The sequence below is a fragment of a genome, unplaced genomic scaffold, assembly GCF_019419815.1.
Source record: "Pyrus x bretschneideri cultivar Hongxiangsu unplaced genomic scaffold, Pyrus_bretschneideri_v1 Contig3, whole genome shotgun sequence".
In the NCBI taxonomy this organism is placed as follows: domain Eukaryota; kingdom Viridiplantae; phylum Streptophyta; class Magnoliopsida; order Rosales; family Rosaceae; genus Pyrus; species Pyrus x bretschneideri.
In genome coordinates, this window is record NW_025999612.1 from 5,518,759 (window position 1) to 5,537,790 (window position 19,032).

The 19,032-nt window shown below is 37.3% G+C and overlaps 2 protein-coding genes across 3 annotated transcripts; both read left to right on the forward strand.

The window, feature by feature from the left end:
* The first annotated feature begins 7,889 nt into the window (after positions 1 to 7,889).
* Positions 7,890 to 9,776, forward strand: LOC103940431 (salutaridine reductase-like). Its single transcript, XM_009350549.3, has 5 exons — positions 7,890 to 8,049; positions 8,189 to 8,435; positions 8,582 to 8,656; positions 8,978 to 9,160; positions 9,275 to 9,776. The coding sequence occupies exons 1-5, from the start codon at positions 8,021 to 8,023 to the stop codon at positions 9,656 to 9,658; spliced, it is 918 nt and encodes a 305-aa protein (XP_009348824.2). The 5' UTR covers positions 7,890 to 8,020; the 3' UTR covers positions 9,659 to 9,776.
* A 6,001-nt stretch (positions 9,777 to 15,777) lies between these two features.
* Positions 15,778 to 18,577, forward strand: LOC103949232 (nucleoside diphosphate kinase 3). Of its 2 annotated transcripts, none has more exons than XM_048589612.1 (7): positions 15,778 to 15,983; positions 16,716 to 16,850; positions 17,504 to 17,541; positions 17,627 to 17,677; positions 17,785 to 17,952; positions 18,033 to 18,145; positions 18,264 to 18,577. In XM_048589612.1, the coding sequence occupies exons 1-7, from the start codon at positions 15,899 to 15,901 to the stop codon at positions 18,385 to 18,387; spliced, it is 714 nt and encodes a 237-aa protein (XP_048445569.1). In that variant the 5' UTR covers positions 15,778 to 15,898; the 3' UTR covers positions 18,388 to 18,577. The 2 variants fall into 2 exon arrangements, with proteins under 2 accessions (XP_048445569.1, XP_009358610.1); XM_009360335.2 differs by having other exon boundaries at positions 15,780 to 15,983; positions 16,713 to 16,850.
* Positions 18,578 to 19,032: the final 455 nt, after the last annotated feature.

A 19,032-nucleotide genomic window follows, 5' to 3' on the forward strand; every position in this document is an offset into this window, starting at 1 on the left:
CAGTTTTGAGTCCAAGAGGCACATCAATCTTTTGTTTTATCGATCCGCATCATCTCATAAAGCGCTACGGTCCACGAAGGATCAGTAGCGGTGCTAATTAATTAGTGATCACAATTTAATTAACATTCTTTCTTAACAGGATTGCAGTTGTCACTGGAGGCAATGAAGGTTGTAACGGAAAAAGTAGAGAGAATGCCTCACCAAAACAGCAAACAGAGCCAACATGCAAGTAGAGGCCTCAAACAAGACTATCCTGCAATGCTTAAAGAAAGGACTTGTAAAGAAAAGCAAGCGGAGATATGAGTCGCCTGGATTTCTATAGGCACTATCGCACAACTGTTGGATAAGCAACTGGGGAAACCCCATTCTCCATGGCCTATGGGACAAAAGCCATCATTCCCAGTCCAAGTTATAACGATGCCTAACTTTTATACTGACGAACAAACCACATTGGAGACTTTGCCGAGAAACGCAAAGAATGCGCCCAAGTCGGGCTTGCCGCCCATCAATAGCATATTCGGTTGTACTACAACAAAGGCGTTAAACCTCAAAGTCTTCAAGTTGGAGAAGTGGTCTTAAGAGAAGTCTTCAAGAACACAAAGTACCCAGAGAAGGCAAGCTCAGAACAAACTGGGAAGGATTAGACAAAGTCGTCGGAGTAGGAAGGAAATGAACCTACAATTTGCAGCACATGGATGGAACTTCGATGACAAGTCCATTATGGAGAACTAATCTCTTTAACACCCCCAACATATTCGTCCTAGATGATCCTCAATTTAAAACTTACGTAGTATCATCTTTCTAAATAACTGCACGAGTGATTTAATTCTCCTTCCCATAGATATGTAGGCAGTCATTTTCGTCATCCAGTGAATTAAGGGGCACTCTCCTCTTAATGATCTTCATACCATACTTTCCCAATGAAGCACTATTCCCAAATCTCATCACATTTCTCCCAAATTTCGAATTCTCATTCGAAAACGGCTGTACGGACTCACTGTCGGAATCAAAATCCGCGTCGTCGGAAGAACTATCATTTCTCCGAAATCGCCCTCGACTCTACGCCGAGTGGTTCCAACTCCCAATATAATTGCCACCCAAATTACTCAAATTTACACTGTCCCTGTTTCTCGCTAAATCACGACCTTTCGATATCAGCTTCCTCAGGTCCAGCGGCGGCGCCGCAATCGATCTCGTCGTTCCGTCCGGTCGAACCGACTGGGGCGGTTCAACAGTCGGCCTGTCCTTTTCGTTCCACAAATCTTCTGTGCCTTCCTTCATGAACCGATCGGCAAGTGCCTTCAGGTGCTGGTTCGGGTTCATCGGGTTGTGCCCGGTTCCAGTGCTCGAATAACTGTTTCTCTTGGTCCAAAAGGCGTTTCTCTTTCTCTTTGGCTCGCTTTTCGTGCATGCGCTTCCATTTCCACTTGCTGACGCCACCCGGGAAAGTCCGAGGCCCGCCGCCCATGGGTCGGGTCAGAATGAGCCTGCAGAGAAGCTTGGAGAACTATCTCGGACGCTCCATGAGCATCGAGGCGGACATGGTTTGCGGTCAGCAGGGTCGGATCCACCAATGGACAATGGGGCTGTCACTGGTCTCTGACTCTCAGAGTCAGTGATCAAAGAGAGGGGGAATGGAAGGGTTTTACTGGTTTGGGGTTTAAGGAGGACGTTTGGGCTAGGCCTACATTTGGGTGTTGTTGGGCCCAAATTGACCCAAACTGGCATCTTGGTCGTGGGCATGACCCGGTTTGATCGAATCTGAGCCTTTCATTTTGATACCTGAAATTCAGCGGCTGTGATGGATTTTTATAGAACAAGTAGAAGTGAAAGAATGAGTAGGGTATTTGATTCAGCTCTATCTCTTTCAACGTCTCTCTCCGCCGTTGATTTCGGGAGTGTGGCCCATCGTTGCTCATCGGCTATCATGTTTCTCATGCCAACGTCGGTACATACGATGTTGTGGGGGGAATGACCGTGGGGTGACATCCGCATTTAATCCTGAGAAGCATCGATTCGGACTGGGTGGAGATCTAGCTTAGAAGGAAAGTGAATAGACTTCATTTATTTATTTATTTTTATTTAAAAAAGGTTTTCCTAACGTGTTTTTAATAAAAAAAATTTACTTTTAACTATTTTGTTTCAAATGGTTTGGCTAAAAATGACATAGTTTTGGTCAAGTCTTTTAAATTTTGTAGAACCTGCAGCTGCTGGTCTGCCACTACACTCTTTTATTTAATTAATTATTTAAATATTTTTAATGATACATGGCGTCCAGTCATTATCTACATGGGCACCACATAATCACGTAACAGGAGAATTAACAGTTTGACTAACGGATGCATGAAATTGTCCTAAAATTAACACTTTAGGTATGACTTTGAGACGAAAAAAACTTCATATACTAAATGTTAAAAATCACGAAACTTAAGGGTAGTAAACTGATATTTATCTTTTAAAATATTAATTGCAGTCCAACATTTAAGGGATTTAAATCCAAGAATTTATGTAATTCAAAATCCTAATATTATGAGATTCAATCAATCGATCAAGTCTAAAAGAAATTTAAAATTTTAAAAATTCAAAAATTATATGCACAAATCTCACGAATTATGAGACTTAAAAATTAAAACAAAAACAATTTCTAAAATAAAAATTCATGCACACTGCACATATTTTTGTGAATTTTATTGAGTAGTATTAAGGGAAATAATGTACCCCATGAATTCATACATAGAAAAGCAATGTACCCACGAAACTAGACCAAAAATAATGTATGTACCCATAACATCAATAGCATATGGGTACATACCGAATTTACAAGAAAAGTCATGAGTACATTTAAAACTCAAGGAAAAGAATGTACATCATACCACATTGTTTTATAGACAGCATATGTGGGTACATAAAATGCAGCAACCTTAAAAACCATTTTACATAATATTCTCCGAAAACCTTGTACCCATATATTTATGTAAAATGAATTTGAACCAACCAAAACATATTATAGCAATAGATATATTAGAACGAAACGTGTAGATTAAAAATGTAACCATGGGTACAAGTGTAGCCAACCAGACATTGAATAATCAAGATTAATATATAATAATAAAAGGAAAAGAAAAATATAAGGAACAAAAGAAGATGATTTCGGAATGGGGTACAGTTCTCACATAACCCGCTCACTCTACAGTATCTGCATGTTTGAATCAACCAGATTCCTTGAGAAAGCGATGCCTGCATTGCCTTGCCTATGCCACACAAATCTCACAAGCCGATAAAACCATTGATGCTAATTTGTGTTTTAATCACAATAGGTTTATTCAACATATATGCATTGGATCAATTTAGGAATGGAATAAAATTGGAGAAAATTGGGTTTGGGTGTTGTAGATTCCGGATGTGTGCATAAGGGAAGAAGAAGAGAGGAGTTCGAATGGATTTTCCTTGTTTTAAACTTACTCATATAGTTTATTTTGCCTTAAATGCACAAAGGAATAAGATTTCATTTATGATGATGTGTAATATTTTAAATACTAAAATGATGACATGGAATAAGTCAAAGGACCTTGATCTAAAATAAAAAAATAATAAGGTTTCAATCACTGTGATATGAAAATAAGGGATGGGAACCTCATTTTTCTTATAAAAAAAACTCGTCTCGAGGCGTGCCTAGGCGGCCTTGGAGGCAAGATGCAACCACGGAACAAAGAATTCAAGAAGAGGAGAGCAACCTAGTAAGTGATAGAATGATTGAAAGCTAGTTTTTGACCCCATTGTCTTAAATTCCTGGCTCTGCCATTAGTTACACGATATTTTCCCAAGTAATCATCAAATAACAACCACAACATTCAACCAATGATTCTAAGCCACTTATCAACTAACAATATCATCATATCCCAACTTTGTACAAATATCACCAACAGTCTACAAATGTCGCCAATACAAATATCACCAACAGTATCCTATCAAATAATGCCACCTTGTACTTGTCCAATCCCATGAAAAACCTACAAGCCCATCCGCATCATGCAAACTAACAAAGAAAGAGGGAACGAAAATCGTGTTGAAGACCACTTATAAATGAAATTATAATGTCATGTTGAAGTAAAACAATTATCAGCCCACTAATTACTGTGTTAAAAAATTGATAACAATTCATATCAAGTTTTTCATTATTAAACACATCATTAAATTGAATTGACATGTCAATAACGAATAATAAATTACCCACTAGTTCGCTAGTTTGTAAATATGAAAACATAACGATACTTTTCTTCAAAAGTTGTAACAGATTCCGAGTTAAAAAAAAATTTCTCCTAATAATTGAATCGACATGTCAATGTCGAATAATTGAAAGTGTTCGAAATGTATTATTCATTATTAAGAATTAGATTAATTAGAACACTAAAGTGGAAATATCATATTATGTCATGGCATACGTGATCGGTACCGACGCATTGATTGGACCAACGCCCAATATAATTGCCACCCAAATTACTCAAATTTACACTGTCCCTGTTTCTCGCTAAATCACGACCTTTCGATATCAGCTTCCTCAAGTCCAGCGGCGGCGCCGCAATCGATCTCGTCGTTCCGTCCGGTCGAACCGACTGGGGCGGTTCAACAATCGGCCTGTCCTTTTCGTTCCACAAATCTTCTGCGCCTTCCTTCATGAACCGATCGGCAAGTGCCTTCAGGTGCTGGTTCGGGTTCATCGGGTTGTGCCCAGTTCCAGTGCTCGAATAACTGTTTCTCTTGGTCCAAAAGGCGTTTCTCTTTCTCTTTGGCTCGCTTTTCGTGCATGCGCTTCCATTTCCACTTGCTGACGCCGCCCGGGAAAGTCCGAGGCCCGCCGCCCATGGGTCGGGTCAGAATGAGCCTGCAGAGAAGCTTGGAGAACTGTCTCGGACGCTCCATGAGCATCGAGGCGGACATGGTTTGCGGTCATCGGATCCACCAATGGACAATGGGGCTGTCACTGGTCTCTGACTCTCAGAGTCGGTGATCAAAGAGAGGGGGAATGAGAGGGTTTTACTGGTTTGGGGTTTAAGGAGGACGTTTGGGCTAGGCCTACATTCGGGTGTTGTTGGGCCCAAATTGACCCAAACTGGCATCTGGGTCGTGGGCATGACCCGGTTTGATCGAATCTGAGCCTTTCATTTTGATACCTGAAATTCAGCGGCTGTGATGGATTTTTATAGAACAAGTAGAAGTGAAAGAATGAGTAGGGTATTTGATTCAGCTCTATCTCTTTCAACGTCTCTCTCCGCCGTTGATTTCGGGAGTGTGGCCCATCGTTGCTCATCGGCTATCATGTTTCTCATGCCAACGTCGGTACATACGATGTTGTGGGGGGAATGACCGTGGGGTGACATCCGCATTTAATCCTGAGAAGCATCGATTCGGACTGGGTGGAGATCTAGCTTAGAAGGAAAGTGAATAGACTTCATTTATTTATTTATTTTTATTTAAAAAAGGTTTTCCTAACGTGTTTTTAATAAAAAAAATTTACTTTTAACTATTTTGTTTCAAATGGTTTGGCTAAAAATGACATAGTTTTGGTCAAGTCTTTTAAATTTTGTAGAACCTGCAGCTGCTGGTCTGCCGCTACACTCTTTTATTTAATTAATTATTTAAATATTTTTAATGATACATGGCGTCCAGTCATTATCTACATGGGCACCACATAATCACGTAACAGGAGAATTAACAGTTTGACTAACGGATGCATGAAATTGTCCTAAAATTAACACTTTAGGTATGACTTTGGGACGAAAAAAACTTCATATACTAAATGTTAAAAATCATGAAACTTAAGGGTAGTAAACTGATATTTATCTTTTAAAATATTAATTGCAGTCCAACATTTAAGGGATTTAAATCCAAGAATTTATGTAATTCAAAATCCTAATATTATGAGATTCAATCAATCGATCAAGTCTAAAAGAAATTTAAAATTTTAAAAATTCAAAAATTTATGGGATCATATATGCACAAATCTCACGAATTATGAGACTTAAAAATTAAAACAAAAACAATTTCTAAAATAAAAATTCATGCACACTGTACATATTTTTGTGAATTTTATTGAGTAGTATTAAGGGAAATAATGTACCCCATGAATTCATACATAGAAAAGCAATGTGCCCACGAAACTAGACCAAAAATAATGTATGTACCCATAACATCAATAGCATATGGGTACATACCGAATTTACAAGAAAAGTCATGAGTACATTTAAAAGTCATGAGTACATTTAAAACTCAAGGAAAAGAATGTACATCATACCACATTGTTTTATAGACAGCATATGTGGGTACATAAAATGCAGCAACCTTAAAAACCATTTTACATAATATTCTCCGAAAACCTTGTACCCATATATTTATGTAAAATGAATTTGAACCAACCAAAACATATTATAGCAATAGATATATTAGAACGAAACGTGTAGATTAAAAATGTAACCATGGGTACAAGTGTAGCCAACCAGACATTGAATAATCAAGATTAATATATAATAATAAAAGGAAAAGAAAAAATATAAGGAACAAAAGAAGATGATTTCGGAATGGGGTACAGTTCTCACGTAACCCGCTCACTCTACAGTCTCTGCATATTTGAATCAACCAGATTCCTTGAGAAAGCGATGCCTGCATTGCCTTGCCTATGCCACACAAATCTCACAAGCCGATAAAACCATTGATGCTAATTTGTGTTTTAATCACAATAGGTTTATTCAACATATATGCATTGGATCAATTTAGGAATGGAATAAAATTGGAGAAAATTGGGTTTGGGTGTTGTAGATTCCGGATGTGCGCATAAGGGAAGAAGAAGAGAGGAGTTCGAATGGATTTTCCTTGTTTCAAACTTACTCATATAGTTTATTTTGCCTTAAATGCACAAAGGAATAAGATTTCATTTATGATGATGTGTAATATTTTAAATACTAAAATGATGACATGGAATAAGTCAAAGGACCTTGATCTAAAATAAAAAAATAATAAGGTTTCAATCACTGTTATATGAAAATAAGGGATGGGAACCTCATTTTTCTTATAAAAAAAACTCGTCTCGAGGCGTGCCTAGGCGGCCTTGGAGGCAAGATGCAACCACGGAACAAAGAATTCAAGAAGAGGAGAGCAACCTAGTAAGTGATAGAATGATTGAAAGCTAGTTTTTGACCCCATTGTCTTAAATTCCTGGCTTTGCCATTAGTTACACGATATTTTCCCAAGTAATCATCAAATAACAACCACAACATTCAACCAATGATTCTAAGCCACTTATCAACTAACAATATCATCATATCCCAACTTTGTACAAATATCACCAACAGTCTACAAATGTCGCCAATACAAATATCACCAACAGTATCCTATCAAATAATGCCACCTTGTACTTGTCCAATCCCATGAAAAACCTACAAGCCCATCCGCATCATGCAAACTAACAAAGAAAGAGGGAACGAAAATCGTGTTGAAGACCACTTATAAATGAAATTATAATGTCATGTTGAAGTAAAACAATTATCAGCCCACTAATTACTGTGTTAAAAAATTGATAACAATTCATATCAAGTTTTTCATTATTAAACACATCATTAAATTGAATTGACATGTCAATAACGAATAATAAATTACTCACTAGTTCGCTAGTTTGTAAATATGAAAACATAACGATACTTTTCTTCAAAAGTGGGAACAGATTCCGAGTTAAAAAAAATTTTCTCCTAATAATTGAATCGACATGTCAATGTCGAATAATTGAAAGTGTTTGAAATGTATTATTCATTATTAAGAATTAGATTAATTAGAACACTAAAGTGGAAATATCATATTATGTCATGGCATACGTGATCGGTACCGACGCATTGATTGGACCAACTTTGACAAATCAATAGCTGATTAACTATAAATACAGCCTCAAGAACACCAAGCAGTGAAGCACAAATAAGTGAAGTCCTTGTAAACCATCTGAAAGTTATCATCCACATCCAAGTCGACGACAAAAATGGCAGAAACCAGTTTCGGGTCTAAGAGGTACATCAATCTTTCGTTTATTCGGTAGTGAGACGAGTGAATGATGATTATTTTGGAGTGTTAACTGCTGAGAACGGTTCTGGATTAGTCATGATTTGAGTAATGTTCTGTTAATTTTTGTTTTTTTATTTTTTCATAGGATTGCGGTTATTACTGGAGGCAACAAAGGGATTGGATTTGAGATTAGCAGGCAATTAGCAGCTAATGGAGTTGGGGTGGTGTTAACTGCAAGAGATGTGACTAGGGGAACAGAAGCCGTTGAGAAATTGAAGGCTTCTTATGGCCTCTCCGATGTGGTATTTCATCAGCTTGATGTAACTGACCCATCTAGCATTGCCTCTCTGGCTGAATTTCTCAAAACTCAACTTGGAAAACTTGATATTTTGGTAAAATTTCTCTAGCTTATTTCTACGCATTTCTAAATGGCTTGTAGGCTTGTAGCTCAAGTAACTAATTAAGAGCGGCGGACGTCCTGTTAAAAATATATGTAATATGCTGATTATAATATATAAATATTTTCTTCATATTGCAGGTAAATAATGCAGCAGTCCTCGGATCCGTATTACTCACAGACGACAAAGAGAAGTTGGCAATTGGGCCTGATGATGTAAGTTCTTGAAAATTCGTTGTGTTTAGAGAATCGGCAGATCTCAAAAGCTTAAACCATTGAACGGTTCTAAAAATGTCGGTAGAGCTATCTAATACCCTCTCTCGTGTAGGTTGAATCTACACACGGAGAGGCATACAGATTCAGACAACCATATACATAATAAATAATATGTAACAGGGGTAGGGATCGAGGGATTCAAACCAAGGACCTCGATCGTGAAAATAAGATGTTAGAAAATCGATCGAAATATGTATATCAACTTTAGTGAACATTACTCTGTAATACACATCATATTCACAAGATCAAATGATCATGCAGCTTATGGGTCCCAAAGCAGGAAATAAGAATCAAGTCCTAAAACAAACCTACGAGACAGCAGGGGATTGCTTAAAAACAAACTACTATGGAATTAAGCAACTCACGGAAGCACTCATTCCACTTCTTCAACAATCCGACTCGGCAAGGATCGTAAATGTCTCCTCCCAAATGGGACAATTAAGGGTACACTTCTGAAACCCTTGCCTCAAATCTCGCATCCACGTTGTTAGACTGACAACATAATATAAGATGCAAGATAACATCACATTATCGAATTAATTTTTCAATTTTTTTTAGGTTATTCCAAACGAGAAAGCGAAGAAGGAGCTAGGAGATGGTGATAGCCTTACAGAAGAGAAAGTGGACAACCTCGTTGAGGGATTTTTGGAGGATGTGAAGCAGAATTTGGTTGAAGCCAAAAGCTGGCCAACCAATTTATCTGCCTACACTGTATCCAAAGCCGCTCTGAATGCTTATACAAGAGTTTTGGCTAAGAAGTATTCCAACAAAATTGCTATCAACGCCGTGTGTCCGGGTTTTACTGATACGGACTTGAACGATCACACTGGAGTTTTCACAGTTGAAGAAGCTGCAAAAGGTCCTGTGAAGCTGGCCTTGTTGCCTGATACTGGAGTTTCTGGCCTTTTCTTTGTGCAGACTGAACTGTCAACCTTCGAATGAAAATTTGAAACTGTGAAATAATCGGTCTGCTTTTCGTCTCTTAATAAATCTGTATGCGCATGTGACATGTACTCCTAAGCACAATGTGTTCTCAATAAAAAGATATGTTAAGTTCTAATGAAGTTTCAATTCTAAATCTCTTGTTTTAGGTCACAACTCAACCAACTTTTGCTACGTCTTCAATCATTTGGGTGTTTTAGTTGAATTTCTTGTTTGTTACATCTTCAGATTCTTTGTGGATTTGGCTAAAATAATTACATGTATTTAATACAATCAAATTCTGAACGTTGAAATAATGATTGTATTAAATACATGTAAGTATTGTACCCAAATTCAAAAATTAATAAGGGATATTGTTTAATGATCAATTCTTAATATTGAATTTTTTTTTTTTTTTGATCAAAATGAAATTAACTTATTGATTAGGAATGCATATTCATGATTTTGCTACGTTGAGGCACAATTACATCTTTTTTGTGCGTGGTTTGCTTATTCTTCTGTCGGTATCATTTCTTAGCAACATTTTGATATGTTTGGTTTAAAGATCTAACGATGATCTTATTTGTAAGGACTTTTAACTAAAATGATCATTGAGATATGCATATCAAATCACTTTGATCCTTGAGATTTGGAATCAATAGAAGTGATCCCTAAGATTGTCCATCATCAATCATTTTGGTCATTCCTTGTGAAATTATGTTAAATAAGGATCAAAATGACAAATATACTCTCAATTTAATAAACAATGTGTCAAAATGATTTGACAAAAATTAAGGGTATTTTGGTGATTATATTCTTATTTAATGGAGATTTATCAAGGAATGACCAAAATGATTGATGGTGGACATATTCAACGACCAATTCTATTAATTTCAAATTTCAGAGATCAAACTGAGTAATACAAATCTCAATGACCATTTAGCTAAAAAGCCTATTATGCATACTCATTCATACAGCTCGAATTAATATCACGATTAAAAAAAACACAAGCATTAAATATCTTTTTAAACATTCTAAATGCCTAATGTTTAAGAAGAAAGAACTTTAACGAAAAACCACATTTTTATAAATGATAAATCACGACTTCTCGTAGGTTTGACCAACTTTGACAAATGATAAATCAGTAGCTAAATAATTAAACTATAAATAGCCTTAGAACAAAGAGATGAAGCACTACGGAGTAGTCCCTCTAATCATCATAATCATCAGTTTTGAGTCCAAGAGGCACATCAATCTTTTGTTTTATCGATCCGCATCCTCTCATAAAGCGCTACGGTCCACGAAGGATCAGTAGCGGCGCTAATTAATTAGTGATCACAATTTAATTAACATTCTTTCTTAACAGGATTGCAGTTGTCACTGGAGGCAATGAAGGTTGTAACGGAAAAAGTAGAGAGAATGCCTCACCAAAACAGCAAACAGAGCCAACATGCAAGTAGAGGCCTCAAACAAGACTATCCTGCAATGCTTAAAGAAAGGACTTGTAAAGAAAAGCAAGCGGAGATATGAGTCGCCTGGATTTCTATAGGCACTATCGCACAACTGTTGGATAAGCAACTGGGGAAACCCCATTCTCCATGGCCTATGGGACAAAAGCCATAATTCCCAGTCCAAGTTATAACGATGCCTAACTTTTATACTGACGAACAAACCACATTGGAGACTTTGCCGAGAAACGCAAAGAATGCGCCCAAGTCGGGCTTGCCGCCCATCAATAGCATATTCGGTTGTAATACAACAAAGGCGTTGAACCTCGAAGTCTTTAAGTTGGAGAAGTGGTCTTAAGAGAAGTCTTCAAGAACACAAAGTACCCAGAGAAGGCAAGCTCAGAACAAACTGGGAAGGATTAGACAAAGTCGTCGGAGTAGGAAGGAAATGAACCTACAATTTGCAGCACATGGATGGAACTTCGATGACAAGTCCATTATGGAGAACTAATCTCTTTAACACCCCCAACATATTCGTCCTAGATGATCCTCAATTTAAAACTTACGTAGTATCATCTTTCTAAATAACTGCACGAGTGATTTTATTCGCCTTCCCAGAGATATGTAGGCAGTCATTTTCGTCATCCAGTGAATTAAGGGGCACTCTCCTCTTAATGATCTTCATACCATACTTTCCCAATGAAGCACTATTCCCAAATCTCATCACATTTCTCCCAAATTTCGAATTCTCATTCGAAAACGGCTATACGGACTCACTGTCTGAATCAAAATCCGAGTCGTCGGAAGAACTATCATTTCTCCGAAATCGCCCTCGACTTTACGCCCAGTGGTTCCAACTCCCAATATAATTGCCACCCAAATTACTCAAATTTACACTGTCCCTGTTTCTCGCTAAATCACGACCTTTCGATATCAGCTTCCTCAAGTCCAGCGGCGGCGCCGCAATCGATCTCGTCGTTCCGTCCGGTCGAACCGACTGGGGCGGTTCAACAATCGGCCTGTCCTTTTCGTTCCACAAATCTTCTGCGCCTTCCTTCATGAACCGATCGGCAAGTGCCTTCAGGTGCTGGTTCGGGTTCATCGGGTTGTGCCCAGTTCCAGTGCTCGAATAACTGTTTCTCTTGGTCCAAAAGGCGTTTCTCTTTCTCTTTGGCTCGCTTTTCGTGCATGCGCTTCCATTTCCACTTGCTGACGCCGCCCGGGAAAGTCCGAGGCCCGCCGCCCATGGGTCGGGTCAGAATGAGCCTGCAGAGAAGCTTGGAGAACTGTCTCGGACGCTCCATGAGCATCGAGGCGGACATGGTTTGCGGTCATCGGATCCACCAATGGACAATGGGGCTGTCACTGGTCTCTGACTCTCAGAGTCGGTGATCAAAGAGAGGGGGAATGAGAGGGTTTTACTGGTTTGGGGTTTAAGGAGGACGTTTGGGCTAGGCCTACATTCGGGTGTTGTTGGGCCCAAATTGACCCAAACTGGCATCTGGGTCGTGGGCATGACCCGGTTTGATCGAATCTGAGCCTTTCATTTTGATACCTGAAATTCAGCGGCTGTGATGGATTTTTATAGAACAAGCAGAAGTGAAAGAATGGGTAGGGTTTTTGACCCAGCTCTATCTCTTTCAACGTCTTTCTCCGCCGTTGATTTCGGGAGTGTGGCCCATGGAAATTTCCCATGCCAACGTCGGTACATACGATGTTGTTGGGGGATGACCGTGGGGTGACATCCGCATTTAATCATTCAAGCTTCTGAGCATCGATTCGGACTGGGCTCCATCTCGAGTAGAAGGAAAGAGAATATACTTTATTTATTTATTTATTTTTAATTAAAAAAGACGTGGTTCAATAAAAAACTAACTTTTAATTATATTGTTTTAAATGGTTTGACTCAAATGACATAGTTTTGGTTCAGTTTTTTTAAATTTTGTAGAACCTGCAGTTGCCGATCTGCCGCTACACTCCTTTATTTAATTAATTATTTAGATATTTTTAACAACACGTGACGTCCAGTCATTGTTCACATGGACGTCACGTTATCACGTAACGAAAGAATTAACAATTTGACTAACAAATTTATGAAACTGTCCCAAAATTAACACTTTAGGTATGACTCTAAGACGAAAACAACTTCATATACTAAATGTTGAAAATCATGAAACTTGAGGATAGTAAACTGATATTTATCCTTTAAAATATTAATTGCAGCCCAACATTTAAGGGACTTAAATCCAAGAATTTATGTAATTCAAAATCCTAATATTATGAGATTCAATCAATCGATCAAGTCTAAAAGAAATTTAAAATTTTAAAAATTCAAAAATTTATGGGATCATATATGCACAAATCTCACAAATTATGAGACTTAAAAAAAAAAAAACAATTTCTACAATAAAAATTCATGCACACTACACATATTTTCGTAATTTTATTGAGTAGTATTAAGGGAAATAATGTACCCCATGAATTCATACATACAAAAGCAATGTACCCACGAAACTAGACCAAAAATAATGTATGTACCCATAACATAAGTAACATATGGGTACTACCGAATTTACAAGAAAAGTCATGGGTACATTTAAAAACTCAAGGAAAAGAATGTACGTCATACCAAATTGTTTTATAGACATGCATATGTGGGTACATAAAATGCAGCAACCTTAAAAACCATTTTACATAATATTCTCCAAAAACTTTGTACCCATATATTTATGTAAAATGAATTTGAACCAACCAAAACATATTACAGCAATAGATATATTAGAACGAAACATGTAGATTAAAAATGTAACCATGGGTATAAGTGTAGCCAACCAGCCATTGAATAATCAAGATTAATATATAATAATAAAAGGAAAGGAAAAAAAATATAAAGAACAAAAGAAGATGATTTTGGAATGGGGTACAGTTTTCACATAACCCGCTCACTGTACAGTCTCTGCATGTTTGAATCAACCAGATTCCTTGAGAAAGCGATGCCTGCATTGCCTTGCCTATGCCACACAAATCTCACAAGCCGATAAAACCATTGATGCTAATTTGTGTTTTAATCACAATAGGTTTATTCAACATATATGCATTGGATCAATTCAGGAATGGAGAAAAAATGGATAAAATTGGGCTTGGGGTGTTGTAATGGATTTCAAATGGATTTCCTTGTTTTAAACTTACTCATATAGTTTAGTTTGCCATAAATGCACAAAGGAATAAGATTTCATTTATGATGACGTGTAATATTTTAAATACTAAAATGATGACATGGAATAAGTCAAAGGACCTTGATCTAAAATAAAAAAAATAATAAGTTTTCAATCAATGTAATATGAAAATAAGGGATGAGAACCTAATTTTTCCTATAAAAAAATTCGTCTCGAGGCACGCCTAGGCGGCCTTGGAGGCAAGGTGGTTGGATTTTCACCTCTGTTTTGTGGGAGGTGGCGTTGGGGCGCACCCAAGCGTTCAACTTGGGGTTTTTTTTTTCTTTTGAGATGCCTGTTTTTGAAATGCATGAGACAATGCCATTCTAATTTCAATGAAGAAGAAAGTTTTCTCTCTCCAAACCCTACATGACAAAGTCTAAGTCTAACTCTAACTCTTTTTTTCTTTTTTTTTTAATTGTTGCCTTTTTTTTAATTGTTGCCTGTTTACGTTCGCCACCTAGCATTTGAATTAGCAAAACTTTATTTCTTGTGACGAAGTCTCACGTCTCAAGACTTTCGTTTAAGTGAAGATATTCATGAAGCGCCTCACCTACACCTTCACCTTTTATAACATTGATCTAGGACAACTAGTGCACTGAATACTTCTCTTATCAAAATTTCAACTTGAATTACGATTATTTACTTGTATTTGGTTATATGGGCTGCTAATAAACTTATTGGTAAAAAAACCATTACATGAAATTGTAAAATCAATATAAAACTAACTGAAGAAGTATCATGTGTTTTTTTATGCAAGTGATAGTCTCATAGATAGTAGTAAAAAAAAATATATATATCATATCTAGAACCTCAAATATAAAAGAACATGAATTAAATCATTTGAGTCACGTCGTTTCATTGATAACAACGTTACATATTGAATGCCTTAAAAACATCAATTATTAGCAAATATTTACTTTTGATATGATGTTGCACCTTACCTTACTCGCACCAGATATAAGAATAATAACTTATATGGAACAGATTAATTCGATATGTAGCGTTTTTTATCCAATAATATATGATTGTGTGCAATTTGTTCTTCACGTGATAATGAATTATTAAATCGAGATGTCATATAACAGTGAGCTCGTTCTATGTAAGTTGCTCTCACACAGTATAGAAGCCCACTGTCACCTAAATGGGCCAATTGCTTCCAATTGTAAACCGGTCGACGGCTTTTACGCATCGTATCGTATTTGCATCCGCATTGACATTCGTTCCTCATACTATGGAATAGGTTCACCCATTATGTGACATTCTTTGTCTAATAATACATGATCATGTGCAAATTTTTTTTTCACATAACAATATATTATTGAAGAAAAACGATACGTGACAGTAAACACATACAACATAAAACATATTAGAGAAGCCCACATCCACCTAAATGGGCCAATTCCTTCCAGTTGTAAACCGTTAGTGCCCTTTACGCATCGTATCAGATTCGCGTCCGCACTGGCATTCGTTCCTCATGCTTCGGATAGGTTTTTTGACTTAACCACAAGCTAAAAGCTCTCTCACTCCCTCACCCACCCACCCACTCTCACCTCTCTCCCTCTGATTCTCTCTCTCATCTGAACTGAACTGAGAAAATGACGTCTCGGATTTGCAGGTCCGCTTCCAGAGCTACGAGGTCCTTCCTCTCTGCTCCCAAGGCCTCCTCCCGCTCCTACTCCGGTAACGTTTCATCTCCCTTCTGTTTTCACCTATTGTTTTCAGAGTTGACTTCTCCGTGTTCATTTCGTTTCAGCTTTCTACTATATTGATTTCAATCAAATGTTTGATTCTCACAAATTCGGATCTCGATCGACGATCTACGTCATGAATCGCCATCTGTTTGTTTTCATGGAAAATGAATAAGAATTCGAGCTTGACCAAGAAATGACTGGATTCTTTCTAGTTATTGGATTGTTTGGATGGTTCAACTTTGTTTACCTTTCCATGAATTAATTTATCGTCAAAAACAGTAAAAAATGAAATATTTCTTACATGAATCATTGTCTTTCTCTTTTTGTTATGGGAAATAATTGTTGGGTTTTGCTTGCTTCTTTGATTTGATCTGTCGTCTCTGGATTTGGCATGGATGATCCACGTAGTGGGACCTCGATCTTGTGGGACTCACCTACCGACAGTTGATGTACTGATTGTTTGATTGTTTGATTTTTTAATTCCATGATTGATAAGTAGGAATGCATCTGAAATCAGTGATTATTCCTATCAACTGTTGTACATATAAAGGTCGTGGCTTTGTATGCGTTACGTTAGGCCTTTCCGACATAAAAAAATCAGTGATTGTTTCACTTGTTTATTGTAAAAATTAGGATGATGCTTGTGTTTGTGTAAATCGGAATGCAAGTTTCTTTTTTTTTTTTTTTTTAATCGTGTACCATGTCGTCCACATTGCAGCAGGGCGAACTGTAGCTACCGCAGCAGCAGTAGCATTGGGTTCGAAGGCTCCTTTCTTTGCTTCAAGTTTTGGAAGAGCTGGTTCTGACAATGCATCTAAAGGATGGATTTCCGGAGCCCTTGCCGTTCCTGCAGCAGGTATAGCGGAATAAAACTCTATTTCATTCATATCTGATCTCCTAATACAATTAATCGTGTTTTTTATATTCTTAGATTTTGTTTCAAAAGTGTGACCTCTGTTTGCGTTGCTATATAAACATTTAGAAGGACATGATGTATAAGTAGAAGTACAGTACTTCATCTTAAAAATGTGATGTCGATAAGTTTGGGTCCGAATGAAGAAGGGCCTTGCCCCTTGCCCAAGTTTTAGAAATGTGGCTTCCGGATCCTCTTCAACAACAATTAAACTGTGCTTAAGCACAGTAATGGGTTGGAATTGTTTAGCTTGGGATGTGTTCTTGACTTGACTTTCTTCCTTAATTCCTTCCAACCTGACATTATGCATGAACCCCCAAAGATATGTTACCTACTGTCAAAACTCTGCAATCATCAAATTTTGTGTAGTTCCATTTATGTTTATGCGTTCTTCTCTCTCTACTTCTCCTTCCTGTCTTTTCGTCTCTCACGTGCACATGCACATCTGCACTGGAAAACCTTCTGGTACATTTTCTGGTCTTAAAGTTACTAGACGAACATCTTTGTAATAGCATGGCCAGGATGATTCTTTAATTTCGGTCTCTACAAACTAAATCCTAACACATCCTTTGTTTTCTTTGCTCTGATCTCTCTAGCTTACATGCTCGTCGACCAGGAGGTTCATGCTGCAGAGGTACTTTGGATACTTTCTGTGCCATTTTTTCTCACTGTTAGTACTTATTTTATTCTAGTTATTTACAAATTGTTCATTCAATCAGTTGGAACGCACATTCATTGCTATCAAGCCAGACGGAGTTCAAAGAGGACTGGTAAGTTAACTGTTTGACCTAAGATTGTTCGCTGAAGCATGTGCTATGGCTACCATGACATGTTTTATACCTTTTTTGTGCTAAGCCTTTTTTTTTTTTCTTTCCAGATTGCAGAAATCATATCTCGATTTGAGCGGAAAGGTTTTAAACTTGTAGGCATTAAAGTGGTTGTTCCTACAAAGGATTTTGCGCAGAAGCATTATCATGATCTGAAGGAGAGGCCATTCTTTAGCGGCCTCTGCGACTTCCTTAGTTCCGGCCCTGTTATTGCAATGGTTAGTAGGACTGACTATAATACGCTTGAATGTGAGAATATCCTTTCACCTGGCCAGTCTCTTATTCCTAACTCTTGCAGGTCTGGGAAGGAGAGGGTGTGATCAAGTACGGTAGAAAACTTATTGGAGCTACAGACCCCCAAAAATCAGAACCCGGAACTATCAGAGGCGATCTAGCCGTTGTTGTCGGAAGGTAATAGCTTCTTCTTGATAACTTTATCGCATTAGCACTTACCTTTTATCTTCAATTTAGTTTTCAATCTCTGTGTTGTTCACTCCGATTCTAACTTGGAACCCACAATGCCATGCAGAAACATCATCCACGGCAGCGATGGTCCGGAGACTGCCAAGGACGAAATCAACTTGTGGTTTAAACCAAATGAGTTGGTTAGTTACACCAGCAACCAAGAGAAGTGGATCTACGGAGAAAACTAATCAAAGTTTTTGTTTTCCTTCATGTTCCGGCAATGTAGGTCTCCCCATGAAGTGTGGGGCGAAAGTAGAGATTATTGTTAGAATAAAACGAATTTCAATTTGAGGTGAGTGAAATCATTCGCCGCTGTTTAGTACTCTATTCAATAAAATTCTTAGCTGATTTCTAATAATAAGCATGATATTTACAACAGTTTTGTATTTTTATTATATTGGCAAGTAACACATTAGCGGGAAAAATGAAAAATACACCAGAAAAAAAGAAAGATTTGAAGCTCAATATTGTTTTGTTTTTAATTGATAATATTGGCAAGTAACATTTCCTTATCATTGTAAAATTTAGGTTTCCTTGTCGAAACAAATTTAGGTTTTATGTATTTAATGTCTTTAAAAACTGAAAACTAACACTATGTTTGGACGAAGGAAATAAACTTGGAATTTGGATAAAAGTCAGAATTTATAAATTGATATGCACTAGTTCTATCGTTTGAATTCATAAACATAGAAACTTAGAATTTTCGCATGGAAAAAAAAACCTTGAAATTTAGGACCTTTAATTCCCAAGTTTAAATTTCATTTAAATATGTGTCATTACTCAATTTCTATGACAAATTCTATATTCAATTCTATTGTTCTTTTACATTATGT